The sequence below is a fragment of the Oncorhynchus keta genome, chromosome 25 (assembly GCF_023373465.1).
Source record: "Oncorhynchus keta strain PuntledgeMale-10-30-2019 chromosome 25, Oket_V2, whole genome shotgun sequence".
Classification (NCBI taxonomy): domain Eukaryota; kingdom Metazoa; phylum Chordata; class Actinopteri; order Salmoniformes; family Salmonidae; genus Oncorhynchus; species Oncorhynchus keta.
In genome coordinates this window covers 5712122-5734462 of record NC_068445.1, presented here as the reverse complement: position 1 = coordinate 5734462, position 22341 = coordinate 5712122, and the positions used below count along the sequence as shown (strand labels likewise).

The window sequence follows — 22341 nt, the reverse complement described above, 5'->3', positions numbered from 1 at the left end:
TCAGCTAATAGGCAATTGGAGAAGCCCTCACAGATAGGGCACAGACAGCAGAAGGAGAGGGGAGAGTATTAGACTGTGTCTGGGGGGTTAGTTTCTCAGTAAGGGTTAGGGGGGGTCAAGGGAGCACAGCTGGGCAGCCCTGTCTGGTCCCCAGGGCTCCCTGGTAGGGGTCAGAGCCCGGTCCCTCTGTCTGGCCCCTCACACACTCACACACACACACACAACAGAGTCGTTTGTTGTAGTGTGTGTTCCATCGGCAGCGTGCTCCGGAGCGTGCTTCAAATGTAGCCTTTGTGTCACCGCGGCAATGAATAGAGGCACTCTGTGAGGACCCAGTGCGCTCAGCCGCGGTGAAAACACGCCATGGAGAGAGATTCATGTGGAACTAAAAAATATTCCATTAAAGTCCCTCTTAAATCTTACAGGGGGAAAAACCCCATGATGAATATTCAGCCATTCATGTGTGCAGGGGGAGAAACAGGGAGAGACACAGATGGAAGCGTTCTGTGAAGCCGGTCATAGGTTTTAATGATGTTCTGGGTTGTGTGTGACTCAGTGTGAGGTGGCCGCTGTTCCAGAGGTTATTTGTTCGCTTTTGCTTTGAAAAGCAAATTGTCAGTGGTGAGTGTTTTGACCTAGTGTTTGCTGCAGATGTTTGATTTTCTTATCAAATGTCCCTCGTTCTTAGAGAAACACCACACACAGCCCCTTGTGCCACTCATGCCACGGGTGCCAACATTGTTAGACAGATTTGATTGATAAGCAACACATGACACAGTTTGATACTGGAAGGTCGAGTTGTCACCTCCTTGGTGTAAAAGCGGTGTGGCAGGGACTTGTGTGTGTGTGTGTGTGTGTGTGTGTGTGTGTGTGTGTGTGTGTGTGTGTGTGTGTGTGTGTGTGTGTGTGTGTGTGTGTGTGTGTGTGTGTGTGTGTGTGTGTGTGTGTGTGTGTGTGTGTGTGTGTGTGTGTGTTGTTTTTTTTACAGAGAGGTGACAGTGTTTTTACAGAGAGGTGACAGTGTTTTTACTGAGAGGTGACAGGGGCTGGTTCATTCTCCTACACGGTGAAACAAGCAGGCAGAGCAGAGATCAAACCGCTGCTGACAGCTACATACTGCAAATACACAAATGGACATGGAAGGTGTTCTAAAGCTGGGAGTGGGACACCCTTCATCGACCTGCTCTCATTGTCTCTCTCTATATCTCCATAGGTCACAGGCACATGCACACAGGCTTGACACACACACACGCACACAAACACACACACACGCGCGCACACACACACTGAGTGTAGAAAACATTAGGAATACCTTCCTAATATTGAGTTGTACCCTCTTTTGCTCTCAGAACAGCCCCAATTTGTCAGGGCGTATACTCTACAAGATGTCGAAACCGTTCCACAGGGATGTTGGCTCATGTTGACTCCAATGCTTCCAACAGTTGTATCAAGTTGGCTAGATGTCATTTGGGTGGTGGACCATTCTTGATACTTACGGGAAACTGTTGAGCGTGAAAAACTCAGCAGCATTGCAGTTCTTGACACAAACCGGTGCGCCTGGCACCTACTACCATACCCTGTACAAAGGCACTTAAATATTTTGTCTTGCCCATTTACCATCTGTATGGCACACACACACAATCCATGTCTCAATTGTCTCAAGGCTTAAAAATCCTTCTTTAACCTATCTCCTCCCCTTCATCTACAGTCGTGGCCAAAGGTTTTGAGAATGGCACAAATATTAATTTCCACAAAGTTTGCTGCTTCAGTGTCTTTACATATTTTTGTCAGATGTTACTATGGAATACTGAAGTATAATTACAAGCATTTCATAAGTGTCAAATGATTTTATTGACAATTACATGAAGTTGATGCAGAGAGTCAATATTTTCATTGTTGACCCTTCTTTTTCAAACCTCTTCAATCCGACCTGGGCCACATCCTGACTGATGGCAGCCCATACTTGGATAATCAATGCTTGGAGTTTGTCAGAATTTGTGGGTTTTTGTTTGTCCACCTGCCTCTTGAGTAATGACCACAAGTTCTCAATGGAATTAAGGTCTGGGGAGTTTCCTGGTCATGAACCCAAAATAAAAATGTTTTGTTAGTTATCACTTTTGCCTTATGGCAAGGTGCTCATGCTGGAAAAGGCATTGTTTGTCACCAAACTGTTCCTGGATGGTTGGGAGAAGTTGCTCTCGGAGGATGTGTTGGTAGCATTCTTTATTCATGTCTGTGTTCTTAGGCAAAATTGTGAGTGAGCCCCCTCCCTTGGCTGAGAAGCAACCCCACACATTAATGGTCTCAGGATGCTTTGCTGTTGGCATGACACAGGACTGATGGAAGTGCTCACCTTATCTTCTCCAGACAAGCTTTTTTCCGGATGCCCCAAACAATCGGAAAGGGGATTCATCAGAGAAAATGACTTTACCCCAGTCCTCAGCAGTTCAATCCCTGTACCTTTTGCAGAATATCAGTCTGTCCCTGATGTTTTTCCTGGAGAGAATTGGCTTCTTTGCAGCCCTTCTTGACACCAGGCCATCCTCCAAAAGTATTCACCTCACTGTGCGTGCAGATGCACACACACCTGCCTGCTGCCATTTCTGAGCAGGCTCTGTACTAGTGGTGCCCCGATCCCGCAGCTGAATGAACTTTAAGAGACGGTCCTGGCGCTTGCTGGACTTTCTTGGGCGCCCTGAAGCCTTCTTCACAACAATTGAACCGCTCTCCTTGAAGTTCTTGATGATCTGATAAATGGTTGATTTAATTGCAATCTTACTGGCAGCAATATCCTTGCCTGTGAAGCCCTTTTTGTGCAAAGCAATGATGACGGCACGTGGTTCCTTGCAGCTAACCATGGTTGACAGAGGAAGAACAATGATTCCAAGCACCACCCTCCTTTTGAAGCTTCCAGTTTGTTATTCGAACTCAATCAACATGGCAGAGTAATCTCCAGCCTTGTCCTCGTCAACACTCATACCTGTGTTAACGAGAGAATCACTGACGTGATGACAGCTAGTCCTTTTGTGGCAGGGCTGAAATGCAGTGGAAATGTTTTTGGGGAATTCAGTTCATTTGCATGGCAAAGAGGGACTTTGCAATTAATTGCAGTTCATCTGATCACTCTTCAAAACATTCTGGAATATATGCAAATTGCCATCATACAAAATGAGGCAGCAGACTTTGTGAAAATGAATATTTGTGTCATTCTCAAAACTTCTGGCCACGACTGTACAATTATTGAAGTGGATTTAACGAGTAACATCAATAAGGGATCATAGCATTCACCTGGATTCACCTGGTCAGTCTATGTCATGGAAATAACAATGTTTTGTACAGTGTAGATATACAGTACAGAGAATAGACCCTGGCACAGCTCAACAGAAACATAGATGCACTCTGTCCTGTTTGCCAATCCTCTCGTCCAAGACAAGAGCCTTGAGACGAAGACACAAGGCCTATTCTTACAAAAAAAAGCTCAATGATCCCTATATCTTGGTCCATAGTCTGCATAGATACAATAGAATGTGTTAGTTAGCTAACTAGCATGGCGCCATAGTTCAGTTGGTGGATTCAGATTTCAATGCACGTTAGGCCAAACCTCAACGGAAGTGCCTGCGTATCGAAAGTGGGATGGAACACACCCGTTAGACCACAACAGGACATCAGAAATTGTTCAGTAACAGTTAAATGTACATTGGTTTAACCACACCAGCCATGTGTGTGTGTGTCTGTCTGTCTGTCTGTCTGTCTGTCTGTCTGTCTGTCTGTCTGTCTGTCTGTCTGTCTGTCTGTCTGTCTGTCTGTCTGTCTGTCTGCATGAGGCCCAATAGGCATATGTGGAAAGTTGCACCTTTAGGCAAGGCAGCCAGTATGTTAGAGTACAGTCACAGTGTGGCATCCCCAGACTTCCTCTGCCTACATAAATAGCCTTCACCTTTGCATCTCCACTATCTGGACAGCGAGTTTTCATTTGGGTACTTCCTCAAAACGGTTGCTTCTTGTCTGCCTCAACTCACTGCTCTATTCTGCAGCGCGAGGTGGTAGCGGTAGAAGGAGAAAGGTTTGACTGTCAGTTTCAGCGTCGGGAACGATCATGTCTTGATGTCTTGGACTCACAGAACTGCTGCATGTCTGTAGTCAGATGCTTGCTACTGTATTTGCCTGTCTGTAGCCAAGTTGTTAAGATCCGTACCCAATCCATGTTATAATCCAAGTGTCTTCAGTTCAGATCAACCTACTGTAAACCAGTCACTAGCAGCTGTAGAGAACCTCTAACATCCACATCGCTTGCCAATTGCCTGCCTTAGGTAATAAATCCCATCTCCTGGGCTATAGCCAGTCTCCAGTCATATTTAGAGCCTGAGCTGTAAAATGGCTGCCTGAAATCCCTTCCTCACCGTACACTCAGCCTCTGGGCCGGGAGCTATGAATCAGATGGGCTGTACAGTAACAGCCTTACCTTGACTTGACCTGACATACGTTGATAGCTGTCACGTTCAAGTTTTTTAGTCTGGGATGTTTTGGACAGTCTCAGTTTTTCTACACGTAATTCCCCGATATTTTCTAGTCTTTTCCGGCTGTTTTGATTCGCTATTCATGTCTCTCCACGTGGGCTCACTCCACAGCACAATAGTCCAGCGATGAGGATGAGAGAGAGGCAAGCAGAGCTGATGAGGCAGCTGGATGGAGTGGCTCTCGGAGAGGCTCCCATACAAAACACACAGGTGCATCCATACACGTGCTCTGTGCACACGTACACTGTCATGCACAGACACACCTCAATGGACACATGCATTCATCATTGACATGTACAGTAACAGACACATTCAAAGTCACACACACAGACAAGTACTATCTGATACACACACACACACTCACACTTAAACTCTGACACTATATTAACACAATTTTGCACATAAGGGACCCAAGCATGCAGACACACGCACACGCACACACACACACACACACACACACACACACACACACACAATAACTCATACATGGATGCACACACGCTGTTTTTCTAGTTGTTGTTTTTTGTCCCAGCCTCATTTTCTTTCACCGCTAGCGGTCGTTTACTCTTCAGATTGTTCAAATTGAGCTTTCGAGACTTTTCATTTCCAAACAACAAAAACCTCACTCTCAAATTAAACAAAGATCAGCGGGGGGAAATTGCCCAGGAAGACATCTGCGACTCATTTTCCCCTGGAGTATATGATTAGGAAATTCATTTATGTCTAACGTATAATTCCTGCCCCTCTTTCAAGTGGGAAACGTCCATACTGCGCTCTCTGTTCTACCCCTAGGAATGGGGGGAAAAGCAGGCTGCGGGATTGGGTTAGAAACAAAGCATATACACTGCTCACTCTCTCTCTCGTTTTTAATGGGATGTTGCTGGGAGGGTGCCCCACTGGTTTGTGTGTGGCGTGGGTGCTAAACTCAGTCCTCCAGTCAGTCTGTCGGAGGAGGAATGTGGATTGGGTGTCTACCCCAAAGCAGGGTCTTTGTCTAGAAGAGGCAACACATGTGTTTAGCACTGATGGCCAAATGATGGGTCCTGTCCCTCTGTGGTCTCCAAGGCCATAATTTGATGTTTTTAACACGACTCACTGGCTAGATGCAGGGTAAATGACAGTGACAGAGGTAAAATGGACATTTCTCTAAGAAAGGAAAGAATATGTCCTCACAAACCAGCCAAATCAGGCAGATATGGGAGAATTGTATGGGATTACTGGGTGAAAATGACCTCTCTCTCTGGCTCTAGGACAGTAGCATCTCCACTCCACTCATTGAATAATTTTAATATTTGAAGTATGGTTTCCGCAGTACAACGTCAAATCAAACTTTGCTTGTCACATGCGCCGAATACAACAAGTGTAGACCTTACCGTGAAATGCTTACTTTACAAGCCCTTAACTCTTCTTAACTCTTAACTGTTGGTTAAGAAAATATTTACCAAATAAAACTAAAGTAGAAAAAAGTAACAAATCAAATCAAATGTATTTGTATAGCCCTTGTAAGTCAGCTAATTTCTCAAAGTGCTGTACAGAAACCCAGCCTAAAACCCCAAATAGCAAGCAATGCAGGTGTAGAAGCACGGTGGCTCCCTAGAACTCCCTAGAAAGGCCAAAACCTAGGAAGAAACCTAGAGAGTAAGCAAGGCTATGAGGGGTGGCCAGTCCTCTTCTGGCTGTGCCGGGTGGCGATTATAACAGAACATGGCCAAGATGTTCAAATGTTCATAAATTACCAGCATGGTCAAATAATAATAATCACAGTAGTTGTCGAGGGTGCAGCAAGTCAGCACCTCAGGTGCTGAACAGTTGAAACTGGAGCAGCAGCACGGCCAGGTGGACTGGGGACAGCAAGGTGTCCTCATGCCAGGTAGTCCTGGGGCATGGTCCTAGCGCTCACGTCCTCCGAGAGAAAGAAAGAGAGAATTAGAGAGAGCATACTTAAATTCACACAGGACACCGGATAAGACAGGAGAAGTACTCCAGATATAACAAACTGACCCTAGCCCCCGACACATAAACTACTGCAGCATAAATACTGGAGGCTGAGACAGGAGGGGTCAGGAGACACTGTGGCCCCATCCGATGATACCCCCGGACCGGGCCAAACAGGAAGGATATAACCCCACCCACTTTGCCAAAGCACAGTCCCCACACCACTAGAGGGATATCTTTAACCACCAACTTACCATCCTCAGACAAGGCCGAGTATAGCCCACAAAGATCTCCGCCACGGCACAACCCAAGGGGGGGGCGCCAACCCAGACAGGAAGATCACATCAGTGACTCAACCCACTCAAGTGACGCACCCCTCCTAGGGACGGCATGAAAGAGCACCAGTAAGCCAGTGACTCAGCCCCTGTAATAGGGTTAGAGGCAGAGTCTCCCAGTGGTAAGAGGGGAACCGGACAGGCAGAGACAGCAAGGGCGGTTCGTTGCTCCAGAGCCTTTCCATTCACCTTCACACTCCTGGGCCAGACTACACTCAATCATATGATCCACTGAAGAGATGAGTCTTTAGTAAAGACTGAAAGGTTGAGACCGAGTCTGCGTCTCTCACATGGATAGGCAGACCATTCCATAAAAATTGAGCTCTATAGGAGAAAGCCCTGCCTCCAGCTGTTTGCTTAGAAATTCTAGGGACAATTAGGAGGCCTGTGTCTTATGACCGTAGCGTACGTGTAGGTATGTACGGCAGGACCAAATCAGAGAGATAGGTAGGAGAAAGCCCATATTATGTTTTGTAGGTTAGCAGTAAAACCTTGAAATCAGCCCTTGCCTTAACAGGAAGCCAGTGTAGGTAGGCTAGCACTGGAGTGATATGATCAAATGTTTTGGTTCTAGTCAGGATTCTAGCAGCCGTATTTAGAACTAACTGACGTTTATTTAGTGCTTTATCCGGGTAGCCGGAAAGTAGAGCATTGCAGTAGTCTAACCTAGAAGTAACAAAAGCATGGATTAATTTTTCTGCGTCATTTTTGGTCAGAAAGTTTCTGATTTTTGCAATGTTACGTAGATGGAAAAAAGCTGTCCTTGAAACAGTCTTGATATGTTCGTCAAAAGAGAGATCAGGGTCCAGAGTAATGCCGACTGTACAACCATTAAGATTAATTGTCAGATTCAACAGAAGATCTCTTTGTTTCTTGGGACCTAGAACAAGCATCTCTGTTTTGTCCGAGTTTAAAAGTAGAACGTTTGCAGCCATCCACTTCCTTATGTCTGAAACACAGACTTTTAGCGAACGATAACATAGTAACACAATAACATAACAATAACGAGGCTTTATACAGGGGGTACTGGTACCGAGTCAGTGCGGGGGTACAGGTTAGAGATAATTTGTACATTTAGGTAGGGATGAAGTGACTATGCATAGATAATAAACAATGACTAGCAGCAGTGTACAAAACAAATGGAGGGGGGGTCAATGTAAATAGTCCGGTGGCCATTTCATTAATAATTCAGCAGTCTTATGGCTTGGGGGTAAAAGCTGTTAAGGAGCCTTTTGGTCCTAGACTTGGAGGTCTGGTACTACTTGACGTGCAGTAGCAGAGAAAACAGTCTATTAAGGTGACTGGAAGCTCTCTCAATTTTATGGGCTTCCCTCTGACACAGCCTATTATATAGGTCCTGGATTGCAGGAAGTTTGGCCCCAGTGGTGTACTGGGCCGTACACACTACCCTCTGTAGCACCTCTGTAGCGTGGTGATGCAACTGGTCAGGATGCTCTCGATGGTGCAGCTGTAGAACTTTTTGAGGATCTGGGGACCCATACCAAATCTCTTCAGTCTCCTGAGCAGGAAAAGGTTTTGTTGTGCCCTCTTCACGACTGTCTTGGTGTATTTGGACCATCGTTGGTGATGTGGACACCAAGGAACTTGAAACTCTCAACCTGCTCCACTACAGCCCTGTTGATGTTAATGGGGGCCTTTTCCTGTAGTGCACGATCAACTCCTTTGTCTTGCTCACATTGAGGGAGAGGTTGTTTTCCTGGCACCACACTGCCAGTTCTCTTACCTCCTCCCTATAGGCTGTCTCATCGTTGTCAGTGATCAGGCCTACCACTGTTGTGTTGTCAACAAACTTAATGATTGTGTTGGAGTCGTTTTTGGCCACGCAGTCGTGGGTGAACAGGGAGTACTGGAGGGGACTGAGTACCCACCCCTGAGGGGCCCCAATGTTGAGGATCAGCATGGCAGATGTGTTGTTGCCTACCCTTACCACCTGGGGGCGGCCCGTCAGGAAGTCCAGGATCCAGTTGCAGAGAGAGGTGTGTAGTCCCAGGGTCATGGGCACTATGGTGTTGAATGCTGAGCTCTAGTCAATGAACATTATTTTCACATAGGTGTTTATTTTGTCCAGGTGGGAAAGGGCTGTGTGGAGTGCGATTGAGATTGCTTCATCTGTGGATCTGTTGGGGCGGTATGCAAATTTAGGCAGGTTATCTTCGCTTCCTTTGGCCAGGGACAGTGGTTGTCTGCTTGAAACATGTAGATATTACAGAGTCAGTCAGGGAGAGGTTTAAAATGTCAGTGAAGACACTTGCCAGTTGGTCCGTGCATGCTTTGAGTACACGTCCTGGTAATCCATCTGGCCCCGCGGCCTTATGAATGTTGACCTGTTTAAAGGTCTTGCTCACATTCTCTAACGAGAGCGTTAATCACACAGTCATCCAGAACAGCTGGTGCTCTCGTGAATGCTTCAGCGTTGCTTGCCTCGAAGCGAGCATAAAAGGCATTTAGCTCATCTGGTAGGCTCGCATCACTGGGCAGCTCGCATCTGGGTTACCCTTTGTAGTCTGTAATAGTTTTCAAGCCCTGCCACATCCGACGAGCATCAGCCGGTGTAATAGGATTCAATCTTAATCCTGTATTGACGCTTGCTTGTTTGATGGTTCGTCTGAGTGCATAGCGGGATTTCTTATATGCATCTGGATTAGTGTCCCGCTCCTTGAAAGCGACAGCTCTAGCCTTTAGCTCGATGCGGATGTTGCCTGTAATCCATGGCATCTGGTTGGGATATGTACATAGGGTCACTGTGGGGACGACGTCGTCAATGCACTTATTGATGATGCCGATGACTGAGGTGGTATACTCCTCAGTGCCATTGGATGAATCCCAAAACATATTCTAGTCTGTGCTAGCAAAACAGTCCTGACCACTTCATCTGACCACTTCCTTAATGAGCGAGTCACTGGTACTTCCTGCTTTAGTTTTTGCTTGTAAGCAGGAATCAGGAGGATAGAATTATGGTCAGATTTACCAAATGGAGAGAGCGGAGGAGAGCTTTGTATGCATCTCTGTGTGTGGAGTAAAGATGGTCTAGAGTTTTTTTCCCTCTGGTTGCACATGTGACATGCTGGTAAAAATGTGGTAAAACTGATTTAAGTTTGTCTGCATTTAAGTCCCCGGCCACTAGAAGCGCTGCTTCTGGGTGAGCATTTTCTTGTTTGCTTATGGCCTTATAGAGTTGGTTCAGTGCGGTCTTAGTGCCAACATCGGTCTGTGGTGGTAAATAGACGGCTGCAAATAATATAGATGAGAACTCTCTTGTTAGATAATTTGGTCTACAGCTTATCATAAGGGACAATACTTCGAGACTTCTTTAATATTAGACATTGCTCACCAGTTGTTATTGACAAAAAAGATACACACCCCTACCCCTCTGTTCTGCCGGTGCATTGAAAATCCCTCCAGCTCTATATCATCCATGTCGTCGTTCAGCCACGACTTGGTGAAACATAAGATATTTACAGTCCTGTTGATAGGATAATCGTAATCGTAGGTCATCGATTTTTATTTTCCAATGATTACATGTTAGCAAGTAGAATTGATGTCAGTGGGAGTTTACTCGCTTGCCTAGGGACTCTCAAAAGGCAGCCCGATCTGCGCCCTCTTTTCCTCTGTCTTTTCTTCACGCAAATGACGGGGATCTGGGCCTCGTTAACTCATTAAAGGAAAAATCTTCTTCCAGTTCGTGGTGAGAAATCCCAGTTCTGATGTCCAGAAGTTATTTTCGGTCATAAGAGATGGTAGCTCAACATTATGTACAAAATACGTTTTAAAATAAGTTACAAACGAAGCAAAAAAAATGAACCCAATTGGTTACGGGCATGTAATACGTCAGCCATCCTCTACGGCGTCGTCTTTAGCATCGCCAAATACGGCAAACATGCTTTAACATGCTACTGTTGTCTGAGGACAATCAGACAGTAATGACGGTCTTTTGAACAGTATAACTGATGGCTCCCTCTCTCTCTCTCTCATCTCCCTCTCTTCTCATTAGGCAACGGCTACGGGAACCACCACCGTAACTCGCCCGGTCTGCTGGCCTCTCCGGGTAGCATGAACAAGAGCATGCAGGCCAAGTCTCCCCCACCCATGAACCTGGGCATGAACAACCGCAAGCCGGACCTGCGCGTGCTCATCCCCCCTGGAGCCAAGAACAACATGCCCTCCATGGTGAGTTGCTCATTCACTTTACTCCCAGGCCCAGTTCCAGTACTGACCCCATCCCCCCTCACCCCTGTTTGTCCTTCATCTTTTTGTTTACATATCTCCCTTCAGTTGATTTTCTTTCTATATGTTCTATTGTCTTCTTGAGTGTTTGTTTTAAGTGGCTGAGGATGTCCGATATATGTGCTGTCATAAGTTATGATTTTAATAAGATGGATAGGCTGTTAGTGGAGTACAGCAGAAATAATTCATTTCCTTTTTTAAATGAGCTTCTGTTTAGTAGCCTCACTACTAGCAGTTCCATCCTTAGAACCACACCCGCCTGCTACCTCCATCCAATGAAACTAATTTGAATGTATCGCCCTCCCCTCTAATGCCGTCAGTCTGAGGATGTCAATCTGCTATTGGTAAGTTGGCCCGTCACTCAAACTAGCAACCAAAAATAATAACAATCTCCAAACACAGATGTCATCCACCATCCTCAGTTAGATAGACGGGAGACCAGTCATTATGCTTTAACAATAGAAGTACATCAACCCTAACTGAACCAGTGCCCTATAGTTCTATGGGTGTAATTGTGTTGCTCCCAAGAGCTGCTCAAATGTCAGTGATTACTTTTTACGAATTTAAGGTTAGGATTGAAGTAAAGAGTCAGATGATCCTCGTTGTCCACAAAGGGGCAACCTCCATGATCTGCGGCATGCGTTGTACATGTTGGGATGAGGGGGGTGTTTAGCCAGGACCTAGGGTGACACCTAGTGGTATGTCTGGGTCATTGCATCCTATCATCTTTCCTCTCTCATCCCCTTCATTTCAACCCCCTCCCTCGTTCTTTCCTTCTATGTCTTCTTGAGGGGCGTTGCATGGCACCTTAGCATACATGCTTCCCCTCTCTCAGAACCAGGAAATGAAAGGCAACAAAAGGAACACTTTTATATGGCATTAAACCGCCATAATTTCTACACCACCCTGCCACAATAAAGTGCCTCTCCCAGCCGTCGCTGTTTCTGTTGCCGTGGAGACCAGCAGGGTTACTATAGAGACAGCGGAACCTCAGAAGGGGTGGTAAATGATAGGGTTGGCAGGGTTCAGCAGTGCTGCGTGTCAAGTGATTAATTTCCAAGAAGCTGGCATCTTGTTCATTCTTCTCGCATCTGCGGAGCAAAAAAACAAAACAACTAAGTCTATTTTTATTCTCTTTTTTTTCTTTGGTGCACACTTTATTTGTGATGGCACTCATGCTTTTCCGTCTCTCTCTTTTTCTCTTCCCCTCATAGAACCAGAGAATAAACAACTCCCAGTCAGCACAGTCATTGGCCACCCCAGTGGTTTCAGTAGCAACGCCCACCCTACCAGGACAAGGCATGGGCGGTTACCCATCAGCCATCTCCACTTCATACGGTACTGGTAAGTACCACTGCTTTTACACATGTTCTACACAAACACACAATGCACATGCACACAAACACAGTCTTTGTCACATATGAACTCTACATCAGTGTGTGTGTCCTTGTTACTACTTTCAGGGTATCAATGAGTCTGGAAAGTGAACTATACATGGCACACACTCGCCCCACTATTTATATTTTTATTTGAGGATTTATTTGATTCTTATTGATTTGATAAGATCTATATCTCACACATACAGATTTCCATGACTTCACAGACAAGATAGTTATTGCAAGCATGCTCATTATCAAATAAATGTAGCATTTTAATGCAAAATCAGGTAACAATAAGTTGTCCGGCCCTGAAACATGGCTTCATCGTAATGTGACGTTAAAAACATGTAATTTCCAAAACCTAACAGCAGGTGGTGATGTTCATACACATATATCCCTCAATGCAACACTCCCACACCCACTTTGTGACTCATTGGCATCTGTGTTGGCCCAGCAGGAAAAAATGAAAAAGGAGAAAGAAATTGACTGTTATACTATTCATTTCAGTAGCCATAATACAAAACTAATATACTTTACAAACCTGTTTGAACGGGCCTGAACTGGTTTTGACTGCTTGCCTTCTCTCTCTGTGTATGTCTGTGTAGAATACTCGCTGAGCAGTGCAGACCTATCCTCCCTGTCCGGCTTTAACAGCGGTAGCTCCCTCCACCTGGGCTCCATGAGCGGTTGGCAACAACAACACCTCCAGAACATGCAGCATTCGGCCCTCAGTCAGCTAGGGTGAGTATATGAATATACAAACAAGCAGTAGACAAATCCAAGAGAAGTGAAGCTTGAAATGAAGCTTGTTGGTGAAACTATAGTGAAAATACTGATACATATTGATATTTTTTGACTAGATATGATATATGAATGGGGCGATTTGGAGTAAACGTGTGTGCCTGTGTGTAACTGCGGGTGCGTGATCATGTTTCTTTACTCTGTAACCCCTTGTGTTTCCTTTCCTTCCTACAGAAATTGCAATAGCAATCACTTATGTCAGAGTTCAAATCTCTCCCTGCCTTCTGCTCAAAGCCTGCACATCAAGTCCGAACCTGTTTCTCCTCCTAGAGATCGCACCAGTAGCACACCGTTGTGCTACGGCATCCATCAGCAACATAACCCGTCGTCCCGCCAGGACTCGGGCCACTCCCCCGTCGACAGCCTGAGCAGCTGCAGCAGCTCCCATGAGGGCAGCGACCGGGACGAGCACAGGAACGAGTTCCACTCTCCACTGGGACTGTCTCGGCCCGCCATGGACGAGCGCGAGAGTCCCTCAGTCAAACGTGTGCGCCTGTCTGAAGGGTGGGCCACATGATAGCCCAGCGTTGGCCGTTGCCCAAGCCCTGCGACGTAATGATGCCTCGACACCATCGCCCTCTATATCAACACGCGACACGTCACTCACCCCCAGACCACGTGCTCTCTCTCTCTTTTTCTCTCTCTTTCTGTTTCATTGGAGGAAGGGGGGCACGCTTTTCTAAATTTAACTGTAATGTTTTCTTTTTTCTTTTTTGCAGAGTATGTGTGCTATACATATTGAAGTTCTATAAAGCAGTGGGGATGGGCCTGGTGATCCAAGATAAAATGGGTGTTGGTTGGGGTTAGGGATATTTTTGCTGGGGAGCTATGCATTATTTGTGCCGCGTGGAAAAAAATGATGCATAGATATTTACACGTGTGTGTATGTGTAAATATATGCATATCAACAAATAAACAACAAAAAAGTCAGGTACTCTGTTTTGTAAAAGTACTTGCCTCAATGATAATCAGTGACTGGAGGGAAATTGAGAGCATATGTTGCTGATCGAACAGCCTAGCACTTGAGTTGGTCAACCAATACATGTGTACAGAGTCAATTTCATTGCTAACTTTCTCCGTAGTTCTCCCTTGCAAAATGTATGTTACGATAGATGATGTCATGTTGCAGGTTCAACGTATTTATGTAAATAGAGGGGGCAGGGGCAAAGGGGAGGGGTCAAACGTGGCTATACATTACAGATTATTCATATACAAAATGAAAGCTAATATGCAACATTTGAAGGATTGTACAGGTATACCCCACAGGCCCATTGGTAGATGTGAGGAACCAAGATGAGAGAACCCATGCTAAACATAAAGCTCCTCATCAAACATGGAGCACATTGATAGGACCATCCTTTTACCCAAGAGCCGTGTTAGTTGAATCAAGAAACCCTGGGTCTTGTATGAAATATTCAGTAAAAAAAACAACTGTTGTACGATAGACTTGCTTATATTTTCATATGAAAGGTAAACAATGCAAAGCAATTTTGTGGCTTTTTGTAGTTTCTATAAGCCAGAATGTGTTTTTTGATAGCTTTGCTAATATAAGACGGATAGTCTGATGAGAAATTAAAAAACCCTAAGCCATGAAAACAGACTGAGAACCCATGCTTAGCTGAACTGTTTTCTCTTTCTAGAGGTTTCGTTTTTAAACGTGTTTCTAATTATATATAATAATGATAATATTAAGAATCTTTAAAAAAAATAATCTGTGAATTAACATGCTTGTGTATAGCTTTCTAATATATAAATATATATAATAATGTTTTTTCTTTTTTTTCTTAGTGGAGTTTTCTATGTGCAATTGCACATATTGTCTGTTTTTTGTGTTATTTGCGCCTGGGACAGTGCTGTTCAGAGGCGTATTTAGTCTAACCTTGAGAACCAGTTGAACCGAGTTGTGTTTGTGAGTAAATTCAGAAAGATAGATCTCTTTGCTGACAAACAATTTATTTGTGGAAACTGTGTGGGGATTGGAACTTGGGGTTAGTGCCCATGCAGATGACATGCGTATTCTGTATATTTTGAACATTTTATTTAATCTCTTCACTGCAAATCCTTTGCCAATTATTACAATGAGACCCAAACTTGTGTGCAGGACACCACATAAATCCAGATTACAATATTTATTTTGATAGTTCCAAATTGTATTTGTGTCAAATGATCAAGCTGTTGAGTATATCGGTGGTCTATTGTTAATCACAAGGAGTTGTGTCATATTTGACCCTACTCAGTCCAATCACCAGCGCAGTGTTCCACAACCTCCTCAGCAGTGTAACATGAAGCATTCAAACAAGATGTTGTAGGAAAATGCTGGTTTGGGAGAAGTACAACAGTTGATTTCAGACAAATATATATATATATCTTCTTTTTTTTTACATGAAACTAGTCACATTTCTCTCTGCCTCTCACTCCTCAGTCTGTTGTCACTCAAGTGTTATGGTATTTCTATGTGCATATTTCATGCAAGTTCACTATGCTGTTGCTGTATACAGTCTGTGTAGTCAGAAACAGGGGCAGAGCCCCTACTGTGTTCTTTCTTTCTTTTTTATTCAATACAAATGGTTAAAAAAAAAACACACATGATATTTCAGGCAGCATATGTGTGGAAAACCAAAGCCAGTGGCATTTCTGTGTTGTAATATTATTCAACTTTTATTTTCACATTCATTTATGGTTATTGCAAGCATTGACAAAAAAAAAACATCAATAAAAGCATTTGCTCAAAATGTAGAATTGGTTTCCCATTTTCAATTGGATTTGGTCATACTGTTCATAGTTGATAGAGGTTGAGAATACCGTCACGTGTCCTCCTTGAGACATGGCAGGTATAGTAGCTAGTACTTAGTAGCTATAGTGTCGTGTTTATCAGAATGCATTTCCTTGTGAACTGCAGGCTAAAATCATAAAACAAAAGTGTCATTTTTTTGTATATTCATTGAGTCATTGAGTATCATGGAAAAGTATTTTTTTCCAAATCCCACTTTTGTTAATTTAACTGATTGAGTTACTTTGCTGTTTTGTGCCACCTGCTCACTAATGAATTACAGAAAACACAACACCAAGAGCTCCCTTCATTTGAGCTGTGGTGTGTTTTTTGAGGTGTAGGTGGCATTTATTGATATTGTGTAAGCAAAGACATTGAGCATGCTTGATTTATTTCATATTTCATTTTGGTTATGGATTTGAAGCATCTGTATTTCTTCACCTGTTGATCAGTTGTAAAATGCCATTATTCTGTATTAGCCTCTATACTAGTCCCTCTAATTGACTCACCCCAGTACCTCAGCTACCGTTTGATCGGTTACGTCTAGGGGAGACCATACACTTGTACAGTAATGTGGTATACATACACTTGTACAGTCATGTAGTATACCATTGCCAACTATTACCAACTATTCACTTGGGATTATTGGATTGCTCCACCATGTTTGCGGTTTTCTTTATTTTAGTTGTATACATTAAAAAAGGTGGGGAAAAAATGAGTAGCTAAAAATGATTAACAGTCTGTAATAACTTATGTAGCTTCTAGAAATCTAAACGTTGGAGAGGTCTGAAGTTAGTGTTTGGAAAGCCAAAGCGGCTCTCAGCGGCATAAGCTGGCCTTTGTTGCCACTTGAAGATAAGATATTATTCAATTAAAGCCACATCTCTGTATCTCATTGGACTTGATTCAGCTGTATGTGGTGAAAAAGTCTGGATCCTAAAATCAAAGTTTCTTCTGCTGGGGAAAAGATATTTGTATTTTGCAGAGAATTCAGTAAAATGACTGGCTTTCTTAGTTACCCTGATGTTCTGGTGTGACTTTATTGTGTTTGTCAATTTCTCTCCATGTATGCCCTTCACCTTGATAACTGAACACGGTAGACCCAATATAAAAACGGATACACTATATATACAAAAGTGTGTGGACAGCCCTACAAATGAATGAATTTGGCTATTCCAGCCACTACTTTTGCAGACGGGTGTATAAAATCAAGCACACCGCCATGCAATCTCCGTAGACAAATATTTACAGTAGAATGGCCTTATTGAAGAGCTCAATGACTTTTAACGTGACTTGAGCGTGCATAACTATTCACCCCCAAAGTCAATACTTTGTAGAGACACCGTGTGCAGGAATTACAGCTGCAATTCTCTTGGAGTATGTCTCTATAAGCTTGGTACATCTTGCCACTGGGATTTTTGCCCATTCTTCAAGGCAAAACTGCTCCAGCCAATTCAAGTAGGATGGGTTCCGCTGGTGTACAGCAATATTTAAGTCATACGGGGCGGCAGGGTAGCCTAGTGGTTAGAGCGTTGGATTAGTAACCGGAAGGTTGCAAGTTCAAACCCCTGAGCTGACAAGGTACAAATCTGTCGTTCTTCCCCTGAACAGGCAGTTAACCCACTGTTCCTCGGCCGTCATTGAAAATAAGAATTTGTTCTTAACTGACTTGCCTGGTTAAATAAAGGTTAAAAAAAAATTTAAAATAAAAATACCACAGATTCAAAATTGGAGTGAGGTCTGTCCTTTGACTAGGCCATTCCAAGACATTTAAATGTTTCCCCACCACTTGAGTGTTGCTTCAGCAGTATGCTTAGGGTTATTGTCCTGCTGGAAGGGGAACCCCTGTCCCAGTCTCAAATTTATGGAAGACTGAAACAGGTTTTCCTCAAGAATTTCCCTGTAGTTAGCGTCATCCATCATTCCTTAAATTCTGACCAGTTTCCCAGTCTCTGCCAATGAAAAACATCCCCACGGCATGATGCTGCCACCACCATACTTCACTGTGGGGATGTTGTTCTCGGGGTGATGAGAGGTGTTGGGTTTGCACCAGACATAGAATTTTCCTTGATGGCCAAAACCTCAATTTTAGTCTCATCTGACCAGAGTACCTTCTTCCATATGTTTGGGGAGTCTCCCACATGCCTTTTGGTGAACACCAAATATGTTTGCTTATATTTTTCTTTAAAGCAATGGCTTTTTTCTGGCCACTCTTCCGTAAATCCCAGCTCTGTGGAGTGTACGGCTTAAAGTCGCCCTATGGACAGATACTCCAATCTCCGCTGTGGAGCTTTGCAGCTCCTTCAGGGTTATCTTTGGTCTCTTTGTTACCTCTCTGAATAATGCCCTCCTTGCCTGGTCTGTAAGTTTTGGTGGGCGGCCCTCTCTCTGCAGGTTTGTTGTGGTGCCATACTCTTTCAAAAAAATGTATAATGGATTTAATGGTGCTCCATGGGATGTTCAAAGTTTTGGATATTTTTGTATAACCCAACCCTGATCTGTACTTTTCCACAACTTTGTCCGTGACCTGTTTGGAGAGCTCATTGGTCTTCATTGTGTCGATTGCTTAGTGGTGTTGCTTGCTTTGTGGTATTGCAGACTCTGGGGCCTTTCAGAACTGCTGTATATATACTGAGATCATGTGACAGATCATGTGACACTTAAATAAAGTCCACCTGTGTGCAATCTAACTAATTATGTGACTTCTGAAGGTAATTGGTTGCACCATTTCTTATTAAGGGGCTTCATAGCAAAAGGGGTGAATACATATGCATGCACCACTTTACCATTTTTTTTCCCCACTTCACCAATTTGGACTATTATGTGTATGTCCATTACATGAAATCCAAATAAAACTCTGTTTAAATTACAGGTTGTAATGCAACAAAATAGGAAAAACACCAATGGGGTTGAACACTTTTGCAAGGTACTGTACTGCACTGCGAAAATAAAGGAAACATCAACATAAAGTGTCTTAACAAGGCGTTGGGCCAAAACAAGCCAGTACAGCTTCAATGATTCTACAAGTGTCTGGAAGTCTATCAGGGGATGCGACACCAATCTTCCAGGAGAAATTCCGTAATTTGACGTTTTGTTGTTGGTGGAAAACGCTGTCTCATGCGCTGCTCCAGAATCTTCCCCAAGTTTTCAATTGGATTGAAATCTGGTGACTGCCGGTAAAACCACTCAGTGACCACTTGTGCCCTGTGGATTGTGGGGCATAGCCATGGTAGCCAAAATAATGGCTTGCCAGGCAGTTTTATACATGCATGATGAGATATTCCACACCTGTGTGGAAGCACATGCTTTAAATATACTTTGTATCCCTCATTTACTCAACCGTTTCCCTTATTATGGCAGTTCCCTGTAATATAACATAATATGGATGACACCACATTGAGACACGGCAATGGCATTTTTTGCTTTATTTCTTCCAACTGTAGCGTAGTAAGGTTACCAAATCATGGCATTGAGTCATGGGAACTCAAATGGCAGACTTTTATTTGACATTTACAGCTAAGGTTTATTTCACTTCACATTCAGTGATACATTTTGCCAGTAAACATACATTTATTCTGAGCATATACAATAAAAAAAAATGCATTATCCAAATTTCGGGAAAAACTGATAATAATTCCCCCATCAAACTCAATGGAACAACGGTCACAGAGTACTACAAATCCCAGACAGCGTGAGCAGTTCATTCAAAGAAGAAGAAAAAACATGTATTGAAGGTGCTTCATCATGTTCGTCTTACATTGAGAATGATTGTAGCTATTATGGTTGTGGAACGGTTGTAGACTAGTATAGGCCGCTCGAACCTTCAATTGTCCTGGTGTAGCTTAATAATGTACGATTTCACCCTTTACCTATCAGCCTGACAAACAAGAACATATGTCCATAAATGGTTGGGGAAAACTTGATATCAAGAACAAGACATTTCAGGAAGACACATTTTAGCTGAAGATGAATTAACTGGTAGAATTAATGTGTGTGTGGGGGGCGGGTTTATCCTGAAAAACTAGATCTAAAATGGATGCAAATGTGTGACATTTGAAACATGTGAAACCAATACCTGGGAAAGAGTCATTGGGCTATTTGCTACAAAACGATTAAGCAACCTGTGCGCAATTTGAAGCAGAGAACTAAACTTAAATGACATTTGGACAAAACAGTTGAAATACAATTGCGCAACCGACTAGGCAAAAACTGGTTGAATCAAAGTTATTTCCATGTCATTTCAACAACATAAAAAAAACGTGATGATATTGAATGAACGTGGAAAACTGATTGGATTGAGAGAATTTCGTATTTTTTCATCCAACTTTTACCCTACATCCAATGAAAGGGTGACATTTTTTGTTGATATCGCGCTGAATTTACATGAGTTAATCCAACCAAATGTAAATCAAAACTGGACGTTGAACTGAGGTCTGTGCCCAGTGGGAAAGTATTGCTACAAGCAACTATTCCTGTCAACTGCGCCCCCAATCGCCATGTATTTCTTTTCTCCCCACTTTTCATAATATAAACTCTTAGAGTAGGCTACAATAATACAATAACATGCTATCATAAATCGAATGTATCAATTAAAAAAACAAGGACAGATCCAGAGGTAAGCCTATTTGAATCCCATTGCGTCATAACCTATTTATTTGTTTTAGTACATTGAATAGGTAACCTCGTTAAATTCACATGAATCAAGACTGAGTGAAATCATATAAGATAATTCGATATTGAAAGCACATGGATTATGTAACATAAAAACTGCCGTGACCTAGATTCGAACCGGGATTGCTGCGGCCACAGCGTGTGCAGTGGTGCAAGGAGAGCAAGTTGGAAAGGCAAACACAGCCGCTCAAGTCAAGAGCTAAAATAAGCATTTTTCTTCATATGATAAACAAGAGCGAGAAGATCCGATGTATAAAATGTGGAATTACTTTCACTTTATATATATGTAAGCTAATTAAAATGTTACTCACCGGAATAACGAATCGAATAAAATCAATTGACCCTAGTGCATGCAATGCTGAAAGAAGTGTACTGTTGTTATTTTAGACAGTTCATTGATACTTCGCCATTAATTGAAATTGTAAAAAATACATCACAGGACAGAAAAATAATTGTAGGCTAATTCAAAGCGTGTTAAATCGAAGAATAGCATATCCTAATAATAATAGTATGCAAACACAGAGCCATGTTTAGAAATAAATTCAATGAAAGCATAGGCATATGGCTCAAAATCAGACATATGAGAAGACGAATGACAATTAAATTGAGGAATAGCAGGCTATGCAATTCCATTGCAGTTTATTTCAAAACACGTTCGTTGTATTTACCCTTCAATTTAGGAAGAAAAAACATTCTACCTAATGTAAAATTTGAAGGGTGTGTTATTGGCTAGACATCGCTTTCTTTTAGACGTGTATGGTCTTTTGTCAATCCATAGGCATTATTTTTGTAATAATTCGTTCGTTATTTAGGCTACCGACTTTGTGGTTTGCATGACCTTTTGCTGACGTGATCTCGTTTGTTCCTAAACGAGAAATAATCGAAACGTTCCAAAAACTGGTGACCCTCAATATAACTACGTGGCACGTGATACTTTCTCCACAGTAACCACTAGATGTCGCCGTTTATTAGCTAAGGTGCATAGTACATACACTCCCATCCTCAGTCCAAACCTCTAGCCTATCTCAACAGACACCAATATTCACAGATGCTGTATCATCAAAGCCACAAATCTCAATCAGCCTGGTAACTATCGATTAGTTTTAGCTAAATAATGACGCTGGACATATTTTGTTAATCAATGTCGAATTCAGGTGGCCTATACTGATAAAACAGAGTAGCCTATGCCTGGGTTTAATAGTAATAACTAAATAAATAATAGCCTACTGAAACACTTGTGATAATCAAAATCAGAATCACAATAATCATAATGCAAATATAAATAATAATAGACTATTTGTTTTTCTGGTTGACGTTAAGTTGCAGCGACGTTGAAACTATATAACTCACATTTTGTATATATATATATATTGTATAGCCCTACACATGTTTTTAATCATAAATCAAATTGCACAAAGGCACGCACTCAACCACTCTCTCTCTCTGTCTCTCTGTGTCTCACACACTCACACACGCTCGCGCGCACACACACGCACCAAGGAACTATTGGCTCTTCTTATCCAAGGCCTGTTTCGTCATGGTGAGATGCTTGAAGATGTCTTTTTTTTCTAAAGATTTAAAGATCATTTACAATAAAGGACGCGTTTACGTTGTAGGCCTATTTATGAGTTTTGTTCGAAACTGAGAGCATGAACTGCAAAATCGTAACTTATTCCTACATTTGAAAG

At 42.9% G+C, this 22341-nt stretch overlaps 1 protein-coding gene across 9 annotated transcripts in view; it reads left to right on the top strand.

The window, feature by feature from the left end:
- LOC118358034 (myocyte-specific enhancer factor 2C-like) overlaps positions 1 to 17000 on the top strand; it is a 97918-nt gene extending 80918 nt beyond the window's left edge. For all 9 annotated transcript variants that reach the window (XM_052478531.1, XM_052478532.1, XM_052478534.1 and 6 more), the window contains 4 exons: positions 10800 to 10975; positions 12247 to 12376; positions 13017 to 13152; positions 13387 to 17000. In XM_052478531.1, coding sequence (XP_052334491.1) covers positions 10800 to 10975; positions 12247 to 12376; positions 13017 to 13152; positions 13387 to 13729 — 785 coding nt within the window. In that variant the 3' untranslated portion in view covers positions 13730 to 17000. The remainder of the gene's footprint in view (positions 1 to 10799; positions 10976 to 12246; positions 12377 to 13016; positions 13153 to 13386) is intronic.
- The last annotated feature ends 5341 nt before the right edge of the window (positions 17001 to 22341 follow it).